We start from the raw sequence: 22,764 nt of genomic DNA, 5'->3' as shown, positions 1-22,764 counted from the left end.
TAGCAGATTAATTCTTAGTGGCATAACAGTCAAACTTTATTTCTTTTTATGTCATCATCAAAAGAATGACTTTTGGGACCTTCCTTGTGGCTATTCAGAGACCCAGGCTTCTCCTGTATTGTGGCTCTGCCCTCTTTTATGTTGCTGTTGCTTTATGTTTCCAAGGTGAGCAGTAGAAAAAGCATTCATGCAAACGATGCACAGAATCAAGATAATTTTAAACCAGGTGGACCGCAAAATTGGGAAAGATGGAAAGAAGAAGCTGTAGTCAGTTGGGAGTTTGTAAGGGCCACAGGCTTACAGATGCCCTACATCCTTCCACCTTTATCTCCTTGGCTTCAGTTGAGTCACGTGGTCATATGTAATCGCAGGGCAGCCTGGGAACTAGAGTTAAGCTATGTGATGAAGTGCAAATAGGTTTGCTGAATAGCAGCAAAATAAGTATTAATAAACTGTGCTACTTGAGCCCAGCTTTGGCAACCCATTGACTTAGGGAGATTTTATCTCAAAAATAAAAGATGGCCCCGGCGTGTAGTTCTCTGTGAAGACCCTGAATTCAGTCACCAGTACTGCTGATACAAAACAACACAACTGCAGTCCTTTAGATGGTAAGTCCCTCCTTGTTATTCTCCCTGCAAGTAAGGATTTAAAATCATGTACTTTTGCTGCAACCAGGGGAGAAGCTTCTAGAAGGGTGATGCGGTAATGCAGTGGGAAGTAGCTTTTTTGAGGGTGTCGTCCACGTGACCAGGCTTTCCCAGGAAGGGCCCAGGTTGTGCCTGGGATCTCAGCAGTTGTCCAGCTGGTATCCACTGCCAAGAGCATCTCAGGTAGGATATAAACTGTGCGGTTATCAAGCCTATCATGGGGCAGACGACGGAAGACCGTATGAGAATGTGTGAAGATAACACAGCACTACTTAAAAAGAAGCCATACAACAGTGTTCCATAAAGACATTTTTTATTTTAAAAGTCTGCATCCGAAAACACAGTATGACAGAAAGCATCTATATACACCTGCCGTGTTTTTGGTATGATACAGTATTTAATACATCCACTTTTCTGCAAAAAATTTTGCTTTGTCAGACAGAAACAAACTCCCCTAGACAAAAAAATACAGCTAAGGCACAATTTTGTTGTTGTTGTTGTTTTTCTGCTAACTGAAGACAGGAAGGGTGCAAAAGTGGGCAGGTAATGCAGTTGTTTCTGAGAATCACATTCTACCTCGAGGAAAAGCGCTGATGATTTGAACTTTGATGACTGGTCAGTTTCAGATAGTTCAGTCTCTCTTAAAATACTCCTTTAAATAAATAGCAAAATATCTACATCTTTCAGTGTGTGCCATGTGAACTTTGCCTGTGTTTTTTAAAACTTTATTTACAGCTCCTCTTTTTTAAAATCAATACATTACAAAATATTTCTGTACAGTTTTATGCATATTATGATCTATAACAAAATAGTTATTTTTAAAAACTATATCACCACATGTCTTTGAAAACAATGAGGGAGGCAGTAATAATTTATCATGAGGCCTCTGAAACAAATGCTATTGACAACATAATATTAAAAGAAAAGAAGACAGAAAGACTATAAAGAAGATTGCGCTCGATTCCAGTGAATTTCCTATGAAAACCCTGGGGTTGACTTTGGCCTCCATCGGCAGGAGAACGATGGAAGATCAAGGACAGATTTGAAGGCAGGGAGGGGACCATCCCTGGGAGAATGCGACCCATCGGCTGGGAATATTTAATGCTGTCGCTTCCCAGGCAGCAAGGACGAAGAGATAAATTGAGAAACTCTCCTCACTTACCCTTGATGAAGTCCGTGAAGTCACCTGGTCTTGGGGGGAAGGGGAGGTTTGGAAAGCCAAGACGGTGAGCTCCCTGCGGGTCACTCAGCCAGCCCTCGCAGTGGCAAAGCTCGTGAAGAAGGTGCTTCAGGCATCTGCTAAGGTTTACATGAGCTCTCAAGCCTCCACTGTGCCCATAGGAAAAACACAAGAGCATTTTTCTTAAGGGTGACATTGGTAAGCGATTTCTATCGCATCTACAAACTCCATATCGGCAGCCCCCTGGCTTGGGCAGCCACCACAGAGTTTCGAGGTGCTCTTTCTTCTGGATAGTGGTGAAAATCCGAGGAAGAGGACAGCCAGCTTTCCTAAATAATTTTAAGGCCACATTTCAAAAAGGAGAAACCTAAGGCTTTTTGGGGGGTTGTGGGGGTGCGTAGGAGAAGCAAGTTGGGGGGAATGAAGGGAGGAGAAGGGAGTATGGGCAGTGGGGTGCCCGGTGCGGAGCCTGCTTCCTGGTGTGCCTGCAGGCAGGGGCGGTCGGAGCACTCCCAGCCAAGCGGAGAGGGCAGAGGCCGCTTTCCCCCTGCACAGGGCTTGGCAGGAGACGAACCAAAGACAGTGTGAGGGGTAGATACAGACGGCACTTTGAAAGCCGCCCCCTCAGTCTTAAGAGGGTCCTGTGCAGTATCTTGTTTTCAAGGTAAAACGACGACAGCAACAACAACAAAGAACTTCTAAGGTAGAGAAAGAGACGGAGGGAGAAAGGAGAGAGAGGAAAGAGAGGGAGAGAGAGGGAGAGAGAGAGAGGGAATTTGCATAGATTGTACGTTTCGCTCCAGCAGACATGGACACCTTCACGCCCCCCGGGTAAACTTCTCAGCAGACACAGTGAGGTAGCGCCTGTGGTGGACCCATGGGCAAAGTCAGGCAACTGAGGCAGAAGCGAAGAGAACTTCTGTGAGCAAAGTACAGCCGCACTTGGTTTTGGAAGAAACTTCCAGGTGTGGCAGGTTGGTTGCCAAGACTTGGGATCTGGACAGAGCCCTGCCGTCTCGCTCACGGATCCCTCCTGCTGGACCCCGTCATCATTTCTGCCTGCCCTGCTGGAGTCCCGGAATGCGAGGACTTCTGGAAATCTAAAGGGGGACGTCCCAGGCCTCTGGATTGCATTCCTCCTCCTCTCCGGCACATAACTATCTTGGGACCAGGAGCGCTAACAAGCCTGCCCTCCTGTGTGGGAGGGGAATGACCAGTCAGAGATCCCCGTTATCTGCAAAATTCAACAAGCGTTATTCTTCTGCTCTTCCCTGTTTCACTGGGCAAGACCTCACCTCATCTGAAGCCATCTGCCCAGAGCATTTTTCTGGGCATGCATGAGTGGAACGATGAGGTTTTTTTTTTCTCACACACTGTTAATAAAGAATAGCTAACGCTGAAAGGTCATATTTTCTGTAAAGATAAGGATTTCTGGCTTCCCTCACCAAATGGGAAGATGCCACTGCAACGGGCTTGTACCCTTACATGCAGTGACAGGCTGGAGCTCAGTAGCAGCTGCTCTTTCTGGATGGGACCCACCTATGTCAGGAAGACCACTGTCCCCACCACTCTCATTGTCCTGCGCCCATGGCTTCGCTCTTTGGTTTGTGTCCTGGAGCTCACTGAGCCCTCAGGAGTCCTGCCACTGAGTGGCCCTCTGACGTGGCAAACCTCTGCCTGCTCTAAGCTGAGCCTGCTGATAGTGGTGTCCCATGTCCTTCCACCTTTGAGATGCTGCCGGCGTGCTGACATCTAAAACACTCAGTGGATGTGGTTGTAAAAAGCATCCTCCTTTATGCCCCACACCTGAAGCTACCGCTCTTATCAATTCTATGCTTTTTTGGCAGAGATCGGTCCCACCCAATGTCCTCCTTGTGTATCTGCAAACTAGAGAACCAGGAGGAAGCAGGCATGTTCCTAGAGTTGTGGTAAACCAACCTTCTTGGGTAGGGGTTGTGTAGCCTTTCTTAACCTCTGCAAACTCCATGTGAAGTGTAAAAGTAAAACTAACGATGAGAAATAAAGCCAGGACTCTCAATCTGGCCAGAAAGACTTCTTCTAGTGCAAGGAAGGGGCGTACTCCTTAAAGCAAAGGGGGCCTTGAGAAATGGCTCACTTCCTCTTTGGGGACTACAGCTTTGCACATGATTTTGAGTGGGATTTGGAAATACTGGCAACCTTCTAAGCTTCTTTTCTGCCCGATGTCACTGGGTGACTGGGGAAGGCACAGATGACTACCTTCTACATATACATCCCTCTCTCCATAAGCTGACACCCATCTCTCGTCTTTTAGCCTTCTGAAACTCTAGGGACCCGATCAGCGGCCAAGCCCATCACTCCCAACCTCTACAGACGGCAGCAGGGTTTCCAAAGAGCATGGCTTCCAAAGAGATAGGAATCCCCAGACAGCTCCAGCTCCAGGATGCCTGGCCCATGGCCTCCAACTAATCAGTTATCAGGCAGATATTAAAAGTAAAAGAGTTAATACTGTTTTTCCTGGGAAACATCTCTTTTTCTCAAATTATGCTGGGCATTGTTTGGAATCTTCTTATCAAATGCAACATCTGCAAAATTATTCTCTGGACCAAAAACAGGAAACAAAGGAACACCGATGTGACTTCCCAGCTCCCAGGATTAAGTTATAAGTGAGGGACGCCTCAGGGGAGGAAGGCAGTCCCCAGACTAAGCCATCTCTGTGCTTCTCCACTCGTTCTAGGATGGAAGAAGTCAGAGGTTTCAGTGGGTCAGGAGGGGGCCTTGCCTCGGTGTCTGCAGCTCCCATTGTATACAGGGACCTGCCAGGGTTGAGCTCCTGAAGCCAGTGAAGATAACACTGCAGAAAATGCAGGGCCTGAAAGCTGGGCAGGAAAGGAAAAGGGGGAGTCTCGTAGACCTCAGCAGCCTCAGGGGAGCCCAGGCCAGAGGCAGAGCTTGCGGAAGCAAGAGAATGTGGCACTGGCTTGGTGGTTCTCATAGTTTGTGAAGCCACTCAGAGATCCCATGGACTTCCTAAGGAAGCCACTCTGAGGTCTGAATTCACTGTGGGTAACAGCTATCTCCTAGGCTGTCCTGGCTGGTTCCCAGGACCCTCTTCCCCTCTGTCACAGCCCTATCAAGTCTCATGGTTAGGTGGGCCACAGGCTGTCCCCATGGACCCAGCAGCTCCAGGCAGCTCTCGGCAGGCAGGCAGGCAGCCAGCACACTGCCTCCTCCACAAGGCCTCAGCCATCCCATCCCTGTGCCTGGGCAGGCAGGGATGGCTCAGGAATTGCAGCACTCCCACACTGGAAAGGGCGGATGGGGGTAACACCCTGCATAAAAACAACTGAGGCTCCAGAGGTCCCAAAGGCACCTACTTCAGGCTGGTAGATGAGGCCAGCTGAAGCTTTCTTATGGTGTCCAACACCCCTGCTTTTTTGAGAACAAGGAGGATGTAGGGCTGACATCTGGAGACAGAGACAGAATTAGAGAGAGGCGGACAGACAGACTAGGGGTGGGAAGGGAGAGGAAGGGAGCCTTTTGTGAATAAAGGCAGCTTTAGTTAGAGAACATAAATGACAAGCTGCAAAAACAGCACCTACTAATTAGTCATTGACTAAAACATATTAAATAATAAATATCTAGTGTCCCTTCTCTATGTCCTCCATTGCCAATGGGACATCTTGCTTTGCTGGGTGGGAAAGGGCAGCGCTGCAGACGGGCCACAGAGGGGGACCACAGTCACTTCACACCTGCGCTGGGGAAACGCCAAGGACTGGCTGACTGCGGGAGGGACAGGCGTGATTTTCCCCAGGGAACCCTGTCATTCAGAGGATGTGGAGGTCAAGGAGGAAGTGGGGCTCACCAGGACGATGGCCCGCCTGGGGCATGTGGCAAGGAAACCATTCCGTTTTCTGGTAACTCAAGCAATTCGGCTAATATATATATGTATTTTTGTAAATTTAAAACCACCTTTCGGAACACTCTTGAAACTCAACCATTTTTATGTTGCATGTCCAGATGGGCCTGTTGGCACCCTGGAAAAGGAAGGGCGTGAAATTGAGAACCAAATCTGAAATGCTTTTTTTCTGGATGTGAGAAGTCTGGTCTGTGAGTTTGGTCACTGCCACCAGCACCAAATGTGCGATCCGCGAAGGCTTTGCAGCCTGACCTCAGCACGGGAGGGCTCTGGCAGGTGATGGGCACAGCTGCGCTGTCCAGCCCAGGAGTCTTCTTCCCAGCCAACTCTTGTGGGTTCCATGGCCATGATCCCCAGTCTCGAGGACCAAAGAGGCCATGGTCTCAGTCTTGCAGGCAGTGAATCACTTGGAGACATGAGGCTCATGCTCATGAAACAACCCCATTTCTACTGCCACATGTAACAGCCCAGAGGGAGGATGGCCTGCAGCCATGGACAACTGGCAGCCATATGCCCACATAGACCTTGGCCAAATGGCTTTCTTGCTCTTCTAGTTATCGGAAAGAACAGCTCAACAGGAGAGGGGCTGGAGGGAGGCTTGGAATCATTCCTCCCATACCGGCCACCTACCCGGGAGAGGCCCTCGCCTGTGACCTTCAGTGGCCTGTTGTTTCAAGGTGGGTTCCGAGCCACAGGAGCAGGGAGAGAAGCAGAAGGGCAGCTGGAATTCCTACTTTCAGGCTGGGCAGTGCTTGTCTCACTGGGTTGTGTGGAGCCCTTGGGTTCAGGAGAGGGACCTGAGGAGACACCCCTGGCCAAGGGACCTCCAGCAGCCTGGGCTTTAGCTTTACCCTGAACATCCACCTCCTACCAAGCTGAGTGAACAGAGTTCTGCTGCTCAGAAAAGGATTTGAAAACCACTTGTGTTGGGGTGGCGTGGGAGGACCGATCCAGATCACTGAAGGGGAAGACGGGAACCTGCAGGAGTGGAGGGTCACCCAGAAGGGGTGAGACCACCATGGTGCTGGCAGTGAGCCACCCCCACTCCAGAAGCCAGCTTGGCAAATGCAGGCTGGTCCACTCTGGCCTCCAAACCTACCTTCCCCCTTCTTCTCCCAGAGTGGGAGGCCAGGCTTGGGGCCCCGAGAGTGTGCTGTGGCCCACACGTGGCCAGTGCTACCTGAGCCGGCCATCAGGTTTGACCGCCCCCAGCTCTGACTTGGGATCGGGGCTGAAGGAGCTCCAGGCTGTCTGGCTGCAGGCCTGCATGACTGGGCAGGCAGTAGGTCCTGTGGCACAGATGTCCATAGCGGTCCACATCCTGCCCACTAGTGAGTCCAACCAGTTCTCCAGTGCTGTGCCTGTGGAGGCCGCATTCCTCCGAGCCTGCTCCACCTGGGCAGGGACTATGGGCAGGCTGAGGACTGGATTTAGGCTCTGGAAACTCTGCTCCATGTAGGCACTGCGGAGGGGCCCATTGTGCAGCCTCAGTGCCTCCTCTGAAAGCAAAGAGAATGGCAATATGTTTAGAAGAGCCGCGAACTGGGTACCTATGTACTGTGTACCAGGTGCTGTGCTGGGCCCTGTGTGTCACCTCTTTAATCCACACATGACTCCCAGGGTGGTGCTTTTAGCTGTCTCGTTTTATAGGTGAAAAAATTGAGGCTGCCAGGATGGAACTCGCCTTGGGCAGAGCATGGCACTTCCTCTATTCATCAGCACCTATTTATGGAACCTCTGCAATGGTCCAGTTTCTCCTTCAATAGTTCCTCTTAAGCTCCACTTCGCAAGACATTCATTCAGCTCATACTTATTAGACATTTATTATTTGCAAGACATTTGTGGGTCTATTTAGTGGACACAGGTATATGACATGCCTGTTACCATATGCAGCAGGCTCCACTCAAAGTAGTGGAATGAACCAAAATGAGAGTTTATGTTACAGTGATGGCCAAAGAAGCCAGAGTCTCGGTGGAGAGCCCTCTGTGCTTCTTCTCTGCAGAGAACGGGAGGTGGGGAGGGATGATAAAAACTGACAAAAGGCAGGACATTCAAAGGAGCAGCTACCAAACTTTCAAAGGCTGGGAACCAAATGTCGTGGTTACTGCAAAAAACTCATAAAAAATGAGGTTAATGTGGGAAATGCTGTTACAGTATCAGCTCATGATGCTTGCCTCTATAATTAAATTTTCCTCAATTCCACCTCATCAGAGTTCTTGAGATTACCAGGGACGCGTCAATAGCAAATTACTCGTGATGAATCATTTTACAAACTGCATCACTCCCACCTTCATGTTCCCTGTCATTGGAACATCGTTAACAAATACAATTACCAACGAGGTGGGGGGGCTGCTCCCAGTGGGGTTTTCCTGGGCACAGGTGGGAAGAGCTTCCCCTTCCTTTGAGATGGTGCCAGAAAATGCTGGGGAGATCAAGACCCAGTGCAGAGCCCCAGGCTCCTTTCCTGGAGTGTGGGTGGATTCGGGGCTCCTCTGCTTGCTGAGCCTGCCACCCCCATCCCTGCTCCGCGTTTAGTTTATAAACCCTGAAGGAGGGTCGGAGGTGCCCCCTAATGAAGGGAACACCTGCGGGCCTTCTGTGGGCGGGCTCTGGCCTGCCTCGTACCCGTCTAGCTGTCTTCTGCCTGCTTCGTGGGTGAGTAAAGAATCAGGCTTCCATCTCAAGGAATCGTGAGATGCCTGGCTCTGGATGTGTTCTGCACAAAGCCTCCATGGAGGCTGCCAGGATCCATGTCAAGATTCCCCTTGGAAGGACCTCTATGGCCTCCTCTCCTTGTGTCATTGGCAGAATGGGTGGCCCAGAGTTCTTCCTAGCTAACAGGGACTATAATGTGTTTCTCCTTTCAGAGGTTGAGCCTTGTTCTACAAACAGTCCCAAATACAGCCAGCCCTCCGTATTCAAGGCCTGCATAGTCACAGAGTCACCCAACTGTGGTCAGAAGTATTAGAAGTATTTACACGCATTGCTTTTCCTTGTCATTACCCCCTAAACAATATGGTGTCACAGTTGCTCACGTAGCATTTACGATGTATGAAGTAGAGATGATTTAAAGTAACTGGAGGATGTGGGTAGCTTATATACAAATATTATGCTGTTTTCTAGAAAGGACTCGAACTCGGGTGGATTTTGGTGTCTATAGGGGGCCTGGGAACACATTCCTGCAGAAAACAAGGCATGACTATATTGATACCCAGAAATCCCATTTCCAGGAGTCTCCTAGACAGGCACATACAATATCATGTTCAAGAATCTTCGTACAGCATCATCTGTAATAATCATCATCAGCAACAATAGAAAAAAAGTGTTCACCCGCAGGGGGACACGAAGATTGGGGCTCCTTAACCCAGTGGAGTTCCATGCAGTGGAGGTGGCAGTTTCCAGACACTGCCTTAGAGAGCAACGCAAGCGAGTTTCAGTACAAAATATCTTAACTGTATTTCCTTTTAAAAAGCAAGGCTGTTCCTGTAACTTGCAACGTGTTGTTTTGTAAAGCACTGAAAAAATCTAGAAGGATGTACACCAAATTGCTGGCAGTGGTTGCTCCTGGAGGTGGGATTTTTAGCAGGGAAAAGGTTGTTGCCTTCAGAAAGTAAGGTGGGGAAGGAGACGCAGAAATATGCGAGTAAATCCTTTGGGCGGGGAAGCAATGTTAGGAGCTTTGTGTGGCATTCCCTGTCCTTCATGTCTCCTGAAGACCACTGGGCTGAAATCTGTGTTCATCATTTCCTTCCTTCCCTCCCAGTTTCCTCTCCCCACACGGGTGGTGAAATAATACCCTGGCGTTGTTTTTTCCTGCTTTTGAGCTTCCATTAAGTGCACCCTAATTACGATTTATTCTGTGAAATGTTTTTCTCAACATCATGTTTCAGAGACTCTTTGCAGGTGCTATCTGTGGCTGTGTTTTGCTGATGTCAGTGCTGCGTAGGACCACACACTGTCCTTTCACATTTGTCATTGTCTCTGGTCTGGGCCATCCTGGGCCATTCTGCTAGGACCACGCCTGTGCTGGTCTCTAGGGACCGGACCTGGGCGTGGTGAGGGATGTCTATGTCCGGCTTTCCAAGGAGGTGCTGACAGCATGTCCTCTAAACTTGTTTGATCTGTTGATCCACCCACTAGAACAGGGTGGTTGTCCATTCGTCCTAATCCTAACATATAGTACTGCCCACGTGTTGTACACTTATTTCCCAACATGGCAGGCGTGAAGTAGAGCCTCTTTTGCTTTTAATTTGCACTTCTCTCATTATTATTATTATTATTATTTATTTATTTATTTATTTATTTAGGCGGGGAAGGGTTGAGACAGGGTCTCACTATGTAGTTGAGACTGACCTGGAACTCACTATGTAGCCCAGGCGGGTCTTGAACTCACAGCGATCCTCCTGCCTCAGCCTCCCGAGTGCTGGAATTACATGTGTGCGCCACCATGCCTAGCTGTACTTCTCTCATTATTGAGGGTAGTCAATTTTTATGTGTGAGGGTCACTCATGTTATTTCTTTTCCTCTCTGTTTTGTAACGGGAATTGGCAATCTTTTCTTTTTTTAAAGGGCCAGATAAAGTTTTCCTTGTGTAAGCCATACAGTCCCTTTCACAACTATTCAACTCTGCCACTGTGGCCCCGAGGTAGAAACACACTCCACGTAGATGAATGGGTATGGCTGTGTTCCAAGGAAAGTTTATGAACAAAACTAGCAGTGCATTGTGTTTGGCTTGTGGCTTATAGTGTGCCTACCTGTGATTTATGAGATTTCTTTACATGTTCTGAATATGAGTACTTTTCAGAAGCAAGTATCTTCCACTAGGATGTAGTTTCTCTTTTTCTTCAGGGTGCTGTACTTTTGGTGAGCAGAATTCCTATGTTAATCCTTATTTTCTAACCAGGAAACAGAACTTGCTCAAACTCAGTATCTGCCTTGTATTATTTCTCATCTTGCCTTAAATAAGACCAGGGCCTTCTGGAAGTCCAGGGGGAGAATATCTAATAAATAGGTACCGACTGCATAGGCAGATGATATCACCCCAGTGTGCAGGTGGGAAATGAGTTGGTTTCTCCAGGGCAAACAAGCAGGAGAAAGCTCAGAGAGCAGGGCCATGCCGCCCTTCAGGACAGGCTGTCTTTGGAACTGAGGACCCCACGGTCCCCGCAGAGATGTTGAGGATGCACTCACCTGGTCTGGTGGGCTGCCTGTTTAAGAAAGTCAAAGGTGCAATGAGGAATTTGGTCTCTGCGACGGGCACCCAGTGGTGGAGGATTTTCACTGTCCAGACCCCAGGCCTCAAGGGCAAGTTCAAAGGGGGCTTGTAGTGGGTGAATTCCGCAGTGGACTCGATCAGGATGTCGTAGGTGGCTGCGATGACATTGACGGGATCCACCCAAATGACGGTCACGGTCACGTTGGGCCCTTTGCCCCACCTCTGCATCCCTACCGGCTCATCCATGGGCCCCAGGAGACCACCAAAGTTGCGGAAGAGCCGCTCCTTGGCGTCCCAGTCTGTGCCGACCTGAAACGGGAGAGTCAGTGCTGAGGCTGCCGGGCAGGGCAAAGCCGAGGAGCCTGGGCTTCACGTAGCCATTTCACAGGTGAGGAGCCTGATGCTCCCACTGCCGCAGCAAAAGACCTGGGGTTTGGGCCCAGTCTGGGGAGACATAGCCTGTGGTCCTCTAACCCATACATGGTATGTTTCAGACGCAGACCAACAACCCAAAACTGCATGGAATACACAAATGAGTGAATACCAGCTTGCAGTCCACTCCAAGAAACACATCCCTTGCTGTGAATCTGATGCCTACCACTGCTTTCTACTTAGGTCCTCAGCTTTCCAAATCACCCACTTCCACGAGCTGTACCGGGTCTGAACAAGGAAGGAGCCCCCCGTGGGAGCAACCCCACTGGAAGCTGGGAGTCTCGGTGGTTCTCCTGGGAATGGCTGGCGTGGGCTTCCCCAGCGAACTCCGAACAGCGGGGTGGTCGTGTGGCTTTGACGCCCAGGAGTCTGCTGTTGGCTTTCACCCTCCACTTTGCTGCCTGCAGTGCACTCTCCGCTGGGGAGCCTGAAGGTGCCCCAGCACACTCAGCTCAGCGCTAGCCCCACCACAGACGGCTCAGAGGCCGGGCCTGCGCCTCTCTGTCCATCCTCCCCACCCTGCACCGCTCATGGCAGAAGTTTCAGCCTCACATGTTGCTCTCAACCTAGCTTCCTGCTCTGTGTCTGCTGCTGCAGTGCCCTCTGTCACACCCTCATTTCTGGCACCTCCTCAGAATTCTCTGATCGCCAAATCAAGAATGGCCCTTCCCTCACTCTGTCAGTCCTGCTGCTTTATTTGCCTTCTCAGCTGCCCCCTCCTCCTGTTACGACATCAGCCCTGTGTGGTCGGAGTCTCCCCTCCCTGGCTCTCCATTCTTGCATGGTGCCTCCTACTGGGCTCAGCGCACAGTAGGTGCTCAAGCATTGTCTATCCAAGGAATAAGTGAATGACTCATTGAAAGCGAGAACTGTGTAGATCCCTGATGCTGAACTGTGGCTCTTTCAAATCAAATCCAACAAAGTCCAATGAGAGGTCCTCTAATTTGAGGAAAAAATGTTCCTCTGTTATAGAAGGATTAACCTGGAAGACCAGAGCACAGCACGCAGGCACACTGGTACAGATGGCCTGCGGTGCTGGGCAGTGTCTGTCGGTGTCCACCTGGGGAAGCTGGCAGAGTACCCTGGAGCCAGAGCTGCTTTACTCTTGTCGTGTTGTCCCCTTAAGTTACTCTGTTGCTCCGCACCGATGCCTAAGGAGGGCCGACCAGGCACCAGGCGTAAGGCAAAGAGAGTGGTGCATCTCCCGTTCCCAGCTCCGAGGAGAGACCTTATTGCTACCCTCACTGTACAGATGGAGAGAAACGGATGAGTGCTTCTCTGGAATCTGAACTTGTAACCAAGAACATCCGGGGATGGACAGCTGTGAAGCAGTGGACAAAAAAAGAGAAGTGTCTGGTTTCGAAACAGAGGAGTATAAGAAGAAAGCCAGCTACCTCCAGCGTGTGAAGGCAGGGGTCAGCCTGAGACAGAGCTCTGCTACCATCACATGCTCTCTGACCTCTGAGATCTTCCCCTGGGCCTCAGTGTGGACGTCCACAGACAGTCACTGCAAAATGACCAATTACTTGAATTTGTTCAAGTTCAAAAGTTCACACCTAACATACTGGTTCCGAGCTCCCAACCTACCCAAGCCTCCCACTGCACTTAAAAGACAATCTGAACATCTTTCTAGGGCCCGCCAGATCCTGTACCCTCTAGCGACCTAACGCCCACCTAATGCTCACCTCTTACCCTCGAAGCTCTGGCCACCCTGCTCTTGCTGCTCCTCGAGTACTCCAAGGAGCCTCAAGGCCTTTGTACATGCTTTCTCTTTGAAATGTTCTAGGTTTCCCCATAGATGGCTCCTCCACTGGTTTCAACTCTATAAACTGATGTCCTCAGGAAAGACTTTTCAGGGTGAATCACTCTGTCTCAGGAAGTTTCCATGAACCTCTCAGGTCTTCAGCAATCAAATGAATTTTCACTTTTCTTATAAGCCCCATCCTCAGTGGATCTGCTTTTAGTCATTTACCTGCTGTTCTTGTCTGGCTTCCCCATGACGCTGTAGTTCCACAACAACAGGAGCCTCACCTGTCTAGGTCACTGCTGTCCCCATAAAACCTCACACACTTTGGGCACTTTTGACAGCCTACAGACGGAATGAACTTCTCTTCCCCAAGCCAGTGGCACGGGATTGCCGTGGTGGAGCACAGAGGTCTCTCTGTGATGCAACGCAGCACTGGCCACCTGCTGTGCAAAGGTCCATTGAGAGTGCTGAGACCACAAAGACTCCTGCCAGCGAGCAAAGTGGCCCTGAAGCCTTCCCCTCCAGTCTCTTTCTGTTCCTTACCTTTTTCTGGTAAAAACGAGTTAAGAGTAGAAAAAAAATTCAGCAGACAAGGTTAGGGCTTTCTGCATCTCCTGCTTTTGTTTCTACCAGTGACCTTGCTGGTTCTCTCACCAAGGCTACTACAGCCATAGTAGGAACCCTCACAAATCACTAGCCATGGAGTGGCCACCAGTGCCTGTCACTGCTGTTAGGTACCTAGGCACCCAACAGCAGACTAATAAACAGGCAGAGCCCAGACACCCGACATCCATCTCTTTAATGGGACATTAATGTCTGCTCCAGCCCCCAGCACAGCATCCAACTGGGGCAGTGTCTAATTACCCCTGACACCAGTAATTTATGGACTGCCTGCCATGGCAGCTCAGACCCAGCCAATCCATTTGGAGCCTTTACTGAAAAGGTTGGCTTAACAAGAAATTCTCACCCATGACTGTTTACTTGGAGAACTACACCATGCGGAACAAATCAGCAAGGCAGGACCACAGGTGGCTGGAGAAGGACTGGCAAAGAGAGTAGAAGCAGGCAAGACTCCCTCCCTTACGATACCCAAGCCTCTCAAGTTTCTGTGCATTCTAAAAGCAGGTCCTTCACTGCTAACCCCCAATTCATTGAGATTAAAAATTTCTCCAGCTAGTTACTGATGTAGGGAAAGCAGAAATCAGATGCTGGAGTTCCATGTGAGAAGTACTCCCCAAGATCAAGCATATTCCGTCTTCCTTCCAGGATGGCCACCCAAGTTCACTTACTCATTCATTTAAAATTTGTATTCAGAGTCTATAAGTAACATATGCTTTCCATTTGACAAAGTCCAACACCCATTCATGATAAAAAAAACCCTACAGAAAATAGGAATACATAGTCTTTATCTCAATCTGATAAAAGCCATCTATGACAAACCAACAGCCAACATCATACTCAATGGCCACAAACTGAAAGTATTCACTCTAAAATGAAGAACAAGACAAGGATGTCCATTGTTACCACTTCTTATCCAATACAGTTCTGGAAACATTAGCTGGAGCAATTAGACAAGAAAAGGAATAAAAGGAATAAGGATAGGACAGCAAGAAGTTAAGCTATTATTACTTGCAGATGATGTGATACTTTATATATAGAAGACCCCCAAAATTCCCCCCAAATCTTTTAGATTTAATAACTAAATTCAGTCACATAGCTGGATACAATGTCAACACTAAAAAATTAATAGCATTCTTATACACAAATAACAAATCTATTGAGAGAGAAATTAGGGAGTCCACACCTTTCACAGTAGCATTAAAAAAAATGAAATACATAGGAATCAATCTAACAAAGGGAGTAAAAGACCTTTACATTAAAAACTACAGAACTCTGAAAAAATGAGATCAAGTTGGATATCAGAAAATGGAAAGCTATCCCTTGCTAGTGGGTAGGAAGATCTACTGTAGTAAAAAAGGCCATACTCCCCTAACTGTTATATAGATTTAATGCAATCCCAATTAAAATACCAATAGTATAGCTCACAAAACTAGAAAAAAATTTCTAAAATTCATTTGGAACCCACAGAGATCTAGAATAGCAAAAACAATTCTGGGCAATGAAAGCAAGACAGGGGGCATCACAATCCCTTGCTTGAAATTGTATTACAGAGCTACTATGACAAAAACAGCATGGTACTGGCAATGAAGTAAATCCAAGGATTAGTGGAACAGATTAAAAGATGTAGAAACAACTCCAGATACATTCAGCCACCTCATCTTTGACAAAGGGGCCAAGCAACTTCACTGGAAGAAAGACAGTCTCTTTAATAAATGATGCTGGGAAAACTGGCTTTCCACATGCCGAAGATTGAAACTGGGCCCATATCTTTCACCATGCACTGAACTCACGTCAAAATGGATCAAAGATCTAAATATTAAAACTAAATCTGCTGGAAGGTAGACTAGGTAGAAGTCTTGAAGACATGGGTGTAGGCAAAGACTTTATGAATAAAACCCTATTTGTAGGAAATATTACAAAGAATCAAGTGGGATCTTACCTTATTAAAAAGCTCTTGCACAGCAAAAGAAATCACCAACAGAGTAAAGGGACAGCCAGTAGAGTGGGAAAACACTTTTGTCAGCTGTTTTGCAGACAAAAGACTGATATCTAGAATATATAAAGAACTGAAAAAAATACCCCCCCAATTTAAAGACCCAAATCCAAAAATAGTCATCTGAGATAACTATACACTTCTCAAATGAAAAAGTATAAATGGAAAATAAATATATAAAAAATGTTTAACATCGCTGGTCATTCGAGAGATACAAATTAAAACAACACTGAGATTCCATCTCATCCCAGAAAGAATGGCTGCTATCAAGAAATCAACCAATAACAAATGCTGGTGAGGCTGTGGGGAAAAAGGGACCCTGCTCCACTGTTGGTGGGAGTGTAGACTGGTACAACCATTGTGGAAATCAACCACAGTGGAGATTTCTCAAAAAACTAGGACTAGAGGTTCCACTGGACCCAGCTATTCCTGAAAGAATTGAAAGCACCATATCACAGTGATATATGCACACCCATGTGTGTATAGTGGCACAGTTTGTAATAGCTAAATCTTTGATAAATGAAGAAAATGTGATGGTTTTATACAATGGAGCACTACTTTGCCATAAAGAAGGATGAGCTCGAGACAGTTCTAGCTAAATGGATGCACCTTGAGACCATACGCTTAAATGAAATAAACTGCACATGCATATGTAAATATCACATTGTTTCCGTGGTGTGAGAGACTGAAAATGTAAGTAAAGACTCAGTGTATAAATAGACACTGTGAAATAGGAAGAAAATGTTCAAATGGGAAGGGATACTAGGGAGGGGAGAGGGGAAAAGAAAAGGAAAAAAATGAGAAAAGGATAAAATGGAAACAAAGATTTTGTAAATAAAGAGAGGAAGAGGAATTAAAGGAATGGAGGGGGATGCAAAATATAAGAATCAAGCTGTATCATGTAGGTACAAATTCCATATGAAGTGATCATTATGTATAGATATACATTATACTTATAAACTAAATTAATTAAAAATGTGCTTTTCTACAAATGGCATGTGCTTTTCTGAAAATGATTATGTGCTGGGAATACAGCAGTGAATAAGAAAGGTGAAGCTTTAGTTGTTTTATGAATGATAAATAAATGATCAGATAAATCAACAGGATAATTTTAGGTCGTAAATGCTACAACAGAAACTCACAGGGAAGTGGCAAGTAGATAATGTAGCTATTGTAGCATAACTGGGATCCAGGAAAGGCTTCTCTGCAGGTGCACCATTTGGATTTGGATCCGAATGACCAAGAATGAAAGAAATGATAGCTCTGTGACAACCTGGGGGAGAGCAGTCTAGGTAGGGGTCGGCAATGCCAAGCCTGAGGCAGGAACAAATACGGTGTGCTTGACAAAGACCTAAGAAGTGTGTAAGTAGGGAAGAGCATGGTCTTGCACAAAGCTGGAGAAACGGAGGACCGAATATTTGGGGCACAGTAGGCCCAGAGGCAGGGCGGAAGTTAAAGGGTGGTGCTAGGTAAAGCCATCTCTTCAGCTAGAAAAATGATAAAAGCTGGGGATGGGGAAGTGCCATTTTTATGTATTTTTGCAGTTACACATTAGTCCACCTATCTGTCCATTGTTCATTTCACGAGTCCATCCATCCATCCATTATCCGTGTATCTAAGCATCTGTTGTTCTTGCACACACCATTTATCCCCTCATCAGCCACTTATTCACCTGTCTACCCATCTATCCATTCACCGTCCGTCCATCCGTCCATGTATATACCCATGCATGTATCCATTGGTTCCAGTGTTCCAACTGGAAAGTCTTCTCCAGCCCAGAATGAGCTCATAGTTTGGGCTCTATAAATCCTTTCCCTCACCCCCAACTAGAAGTGTCAGATTGGCACACAACCTGGTAAGGTGGCTGCAGAAGATGATGATGTGGGCAGGGTCTGGCCTCTTACCTCAGAAAACTGAAGCCTCCCAAAGTCGCTGGGCGGACTTGCAATCTTGAAGACCTTCTTTGGCATCACCCATGTCTCCAGCGTCTCCAGTTTGCTCACAGCCAAATTGGTAGCATGGTGCTTGATCAGAAAGCCCTGGAAGCGGTCAGCAAGGAAGTAGAGGTGGACAGATGCTGGGTGGCCCATTGGGTAGTACCTGAAAGCACAGGAGCTCATTGGCCAGAGCCTGCTAAGGACAGCATCACGATGGGGCTTGTCACCACTGTGCTGGTCCTGCTCCTAAAACAATCTCCAGTTTATTCAGAGCTTACCATATTCCTTGGCATCAGTCTGGAAGCTCCTCCATACATGTTTGATCTCAGTGACTATGAGTAACTTTTTTGCTGAGATATAAATGCAAAACATGCTGACTACAGGAAAGCACAGTAATAAGAAAATAAAATCATGACTTTTGATGGTTCGCCCCATAAATAATGTCAGTTCACAGCTATTTTTATTGAGTCCTCTGGTGCTAGGTGCTGCAGAGTGACAACAGCGTGCAAAAGCTGTCTATGGATGTATTTCCCTGCACTCTCATTTTCTGAATCTGTGTTTGCATAAATATTACATAGCCGGGACCATAATGTATAGACTGGCTATATTCTACCTTTGCTCCATAGGATTTCCTGAGCATTTTCATACTTTGAAAAAAAATCTGTAAACACAAAATTGTGTGTGTATGTGTGTGAGTTCACTGCCATTTCCTGGCACCAGATGCATATTTTACAAAGTTCCCTGACACCAGACAATAACAGATTTATACTTTTTTTGCTTTTCTAAACAATGCTGCATTAAACATCCTTGAACAAAAACACTGTTTCTCCTTTAATATCCTAGGGACTCTTTAAGTCTGCTGCCTAACTGTCAGAAACAATGATTTATGCCATCACTGTTCTTACCACCAACACTGTGTCTCTTCGTTAAAAAATCACTGTGGGATCTGAAATATACACACACACAAATGCATAAGCTGCCATACGTAGGTAGCTTATTGTTTAGAAAACCATGTCTTTGGTCCACAGAGGCTTGTGGACAGAAGGTCAGGGAGCTAAGCAGAGATGCCCAGAGAAGGGAGGGAGCAGGGAGCAGGGAGCAGAGAGGGAGCAAGAGCCCTGCAGGAGCTCAGCTCTTCTTTCCTCCAACTTGCAAAATAAAAGGCTGCTGCTTCTCTCCGCAGTGTGTAAAAGGCACAGCACTAAGAGGGTTCCGAGTCCTTAATAACAGCATCTGCAAGTCATTCTCCTTGGTCAACTCAGCTTGGGCTTTCCTTTGCTTCCAATCTGGAGTTTTAAGTCTTTATATCCAATTATAATGGCTGGGGAAGCTGCCTTCCTGGGTTGATGGAGCTCCTGAAATCACTGACCTATTACTGGGATGCCTCTAGGGCCCCTAGGAATAAAAGCCTGCCTGCGCTGGCCTCAGACTGCTGGGCACTTGTGGCTCCTGCCAACATGAGCTGGATATGGTCACTGGGAGTGCAAAGCCTGGTACCATGCTGCCTCTATCCCCAAGCAGTTAAGTTTAGACAGGGCTGTCTCACGGTTTCCTAAGATGACGGAAATGATCCATATGTGCGAAGTCCAACACGAGCCACATGGAACCACTGAGCACTTGAAATCTGACTAATGTAACTGAGGGCATTGCATTTTTAATTTTAGTTAATTTACACTTAAGTAGCCACCTGTGGCTTGTGGCAGCTCTAACAGACAACATAAAGTCATGGTAGACCCTGTGGTCACCTGCAGTGATGTACCCAAAGCCTCATGTCTCCTATATTTAAGGAACTTTGCAGATTTCCTTGCACTAATGAGACAGAATCTATTTTCCCATCTCTTGAATCTTCCAGGGGCAATTTCAAGAGGTGGAAGGAGTGGCATGCCAGTTCTGAGCCAGGCCTCAAGAAAGCTGTCCATGTCCACTTGCTTTTATGCTCTCTGTCTGCCACAGGAGCGGAACTGGGCTGGCCTGCTGGAGGATGAGACAGAGTGAACAGCCAAGCCACTGCAGTTGTCCCAGCCAATGCCATCTGGGATGGGCCAACAATTCCCGGCCGAGAGCAACTGAGTTCCCCTCCTGACTTGACCTGCCCTGCCCTACCCTGTACCTGGCTGCAGCTGCAGGAGTGGGTCCAGCCTAGACCAGGAAAACAGACCAACTGATCTGCACACTTGAGTAAATGCTCTGAAACACAGATTAGGAGGTGGTTGTCACGGGGCCCTGCTGAGAAGAAGTCAAAGTCTGTGCTACAGGGTGAGTGGGAGAAAAGCAGGAGTGCTCGGTACCAGAGGCGTCAAGAGAAGAAACTGTTTCTAGAAAGAAAGTGTTTCAAGTATACTGAGTGCTACTCAAGGTCAAGAAAATGAGCAATGCCCAGGAATCCAGCAATTTATGGGGTTGCTGGCCTTTCCTCACTCTCTGCTGCGAAATCCTGTCTCCATCTGAATCCATGCTCCAGCCCACACCCTCCTTTTGCTCTGCCAGAACCCAGACGCGTGTCTGCGTCACTCCGCACCAGACCCTCCTCGCTTGGCCTTTCCTTACTTTTGTCTACTACACCCTATTTTCATGGTAGTCACGCCTGTCATCCCCTGCTCACGTGCCCTGAGAAATGTGCTTCCCATCAAACCCAAACTTCTTCCCTGGCCCTCTTCTCTAGCCTCAGTTTGTTTCTCTCTTCTCCAAGCCACCACCTTCTAGCCATAGGGACCTCACTTTGGATTTTTGAATATGCTAAGCTCATTTCTGCCTCAGGACCTTTGAACATGGTATTCTCTTTGCCGGGGATGCTCTTCTTTCTTACAAGGGCATGGCTGGCTCTGTCTTACCATTTATGCTCAGTGTTACACCTTGAGAGATGTCCCTTGACTGCAGACTCTGAAGTCGCTCATCATGGCCTGTGGATTTACTTTCATTCTCAGCAGAGCACTTTTCCTACTGATCTTCTGTTCTGGCTTGCTTTGCTTAGGGACCATCTGTCTTCACAATGGAATGTGAACATCTCGTGCTCAGGGGCCCCACCTGTGTGGGTCATGGCTGAACGAATGAAAAGTGCCTAACACAGAGCCTGACACATGATGGAGGCTCACTCGGTGCTCGTTGAATGAGTGGAAATCCAGAAGGATTTCTCTAGAGCCTGGTGCTTTACAGCCACATCTAGAGAAGTGGAATCCAACACTGCACACAGAGCCCTCTGGTGCCTCACTTCAACTGTGTTTGGTATCAAAGTAATTAAACCTCATCCTTACTACATTTAGTATATAGGTAATGAAAACAGTGACTTTACTAAGAAGAGAGAAAAAATCAGGATGCAAAACAATAATCTAAAGGATGTCACAGATACATCCATCTGACCCAGAGTAGATTGTTTTGTTCCTTACTAAGATGAGGGCTAAAAAATTAAAAATGAGAAGATTTGGCTGGCAACTCAAGTCTACATTCTGACAGATGTACTAGGTCATAGCATCATGGAGCCCATGTGCTCAGGGGAGGTGTTGCCTGTGCCCCCTGCCCTGCTGCTACCTGGCCCTGGAAAGCATTTGCCTTTGAAGGTCTGGAGTGAAATACTGACATCCTTATCCCTGGATAGTAGATCGGAAGGGAGCTTTATTTTCTTGTCCTCTTCAGTTTGATTCTTTCATTTCAAGCATTTGTGCAATGTACATATGTTACTTTATAATGAGAAAAACATCAAGAACCACTGGAAAGGTTATGAAAGGTTACATTACAGAGTGGATATGTACAATGTGTATGAAATGCCTAGATAATCTACGGCCGCACCACCCTGAATACACCTGATCTCATCTCATCTCAAGCTAAGCAGGGTCAGGTCTGGTTAGTACTTGGCTGGGAGATGAAATGCCCCAGATAAAATGAAACTCAGTTTTCACTCACAATTTCTCTAGATACCTGAGGGGTAGCAATTCATTCTCTTTTGCCTTTTGGGGTAAGCGTCCTTTGTCCTGATTTATTCTCAGCCTCCTATTCATAAATACATGGCTTTGCCCAGAGCAAGGTACAATGGTTCCATCACAATAAAAAATGAGACAGAAGCCCAAGGATTCCAGACCTGAGGCAACTGGATGGCTCGCTTCATCCAAAACAAGTGCCAGGAGAAAATTTCAACAACCTTAAATAAATCGGGGGTGTCTTTCGGAATTTCCTGTAAGATCATTCATCTTGTACATTCTAGGAAGCTTGTGATTAAAACTATTCTTGGAGGACATCCGCCTTCCGACTGTGGGGCCCAGAGCTGTGTACTGGGGATCTCTTCTGCACTTCCAATATCTAGATTCCGCCCCGGACTAGCCAGGGGAAGACACTCAGGTCACCCTTCACCCAAGGCCCGGCAGCCCCACGCGGCGGGTGCTTGGAGGTGAAATTTCTGAACCCCTTTAGCTTGGGCCCCGTTGGGAGTGGGTTCTTCAGGGGGAGCCCTTCAAAAGTTTGAGCGAGGAACTAGCATGTGGATGCTCTGCCCACGGGAAAAGGTCAGCTATGGGATGACCATGGGGACTGAAGAGAGAAGTCACCAGGAGTTCACATACGTGGTGACTATCTCATATGATAGGTTCACTACTGACCAATTGTGACAGTTTAAAAATGACGACTAGGATACCAGCAGCGACACGAGCACTGCTGAATATTTAGTGTGTCAAACACTGTTAAAATGGTGATAACGGTTCTGGACAGTTTTCTCCTTTAAAACTTCAACTCCCTTCTCATTGGACAGATGCAGAACCTGAGGGTCACAGAGGGTCATGACTTGCCCACGGTCATGAGTGAGAAACTAGAGTTCAAAGTATGAGTCCTGTGTCCCTAACCCTCTCTTGTCTGTCTTTGAGCTACCCAAACCTGAGGGAAGGCTGGGCACTGAGGAGGTCCTGAAGATGCCTGCTGCCTTGGAGAAGCTCTGTGCGCTCTGCACAAGGGACCGGGTGGGAAGCCTGCCTGGGTTTTCAGAAATTGTCTGGTTCTTTACCTTCTTCCCTCTTTGGGGAGAGAGAAGAATGGACAAAGAGGGACATATGAGGGAAGCCACAATAACAAGAAACTGAGGCTCAAAGGTTCAGTTTTGCTATGTTAAGAGGA

General features: G+C 47.4%; 1 protein-coding gene across 3 annotated transcripts in view; it reads right to left on the bottom strand.

Annotated features, from left to right (window-relative positions):
- Positions 1 to 1,299: 1,299 nt before the first annotated feature.
- Positions 1,300 to 22,764, bottom strand: part of Xylt1 (xylosyltransferase 1) — a 296,956-nt gene continuing 275,491 nt past the window's right edge. For all 3 annotated transcript variants that reach the window (XM_010610763.3, XM_033758755.1, XM_010610764.1), the window contains 3 exons: positions 17,638 to 17,833; positions 10,916 to 11,249; positions 1,300 to 7,224 (listed from right to left, as the gene is read on the bottom strand). In XM_010610763.3, the coding sequence (XP_010609065.1) occupies positions 6,902 to 7,224; positions 10,916 to 11,249; positions 17,638 to 17,833 (853 nt within the window). In that variant the 3' untranslated portion in view covers positions 1,300 to 6,901. The remainder of the gene's footprint in view (positions 7,225 to 10,915; positions 11,250 to 17,637; positions 17,834 to 22,764) is intronic.

This window comes from Fukomys damarensis, unplaced genomic scaffold (genome assembly GCF_012274545.1).
Source record: "Fukomys damarensis isolate Sample0158 unplaced genomic scaffold, DMR_v1.0_HiC HiC_scaffold_34, whole genome shotgun sequence".
NCBI lineage: Eukaryota > Metazoa > Chordata > Mammalia > Rodentia > Bathyergidae > Fukomys > Fukomys damarensis.
This window is presented reverse-complemented; position numbering and strand designations above follow the sequence as displayed.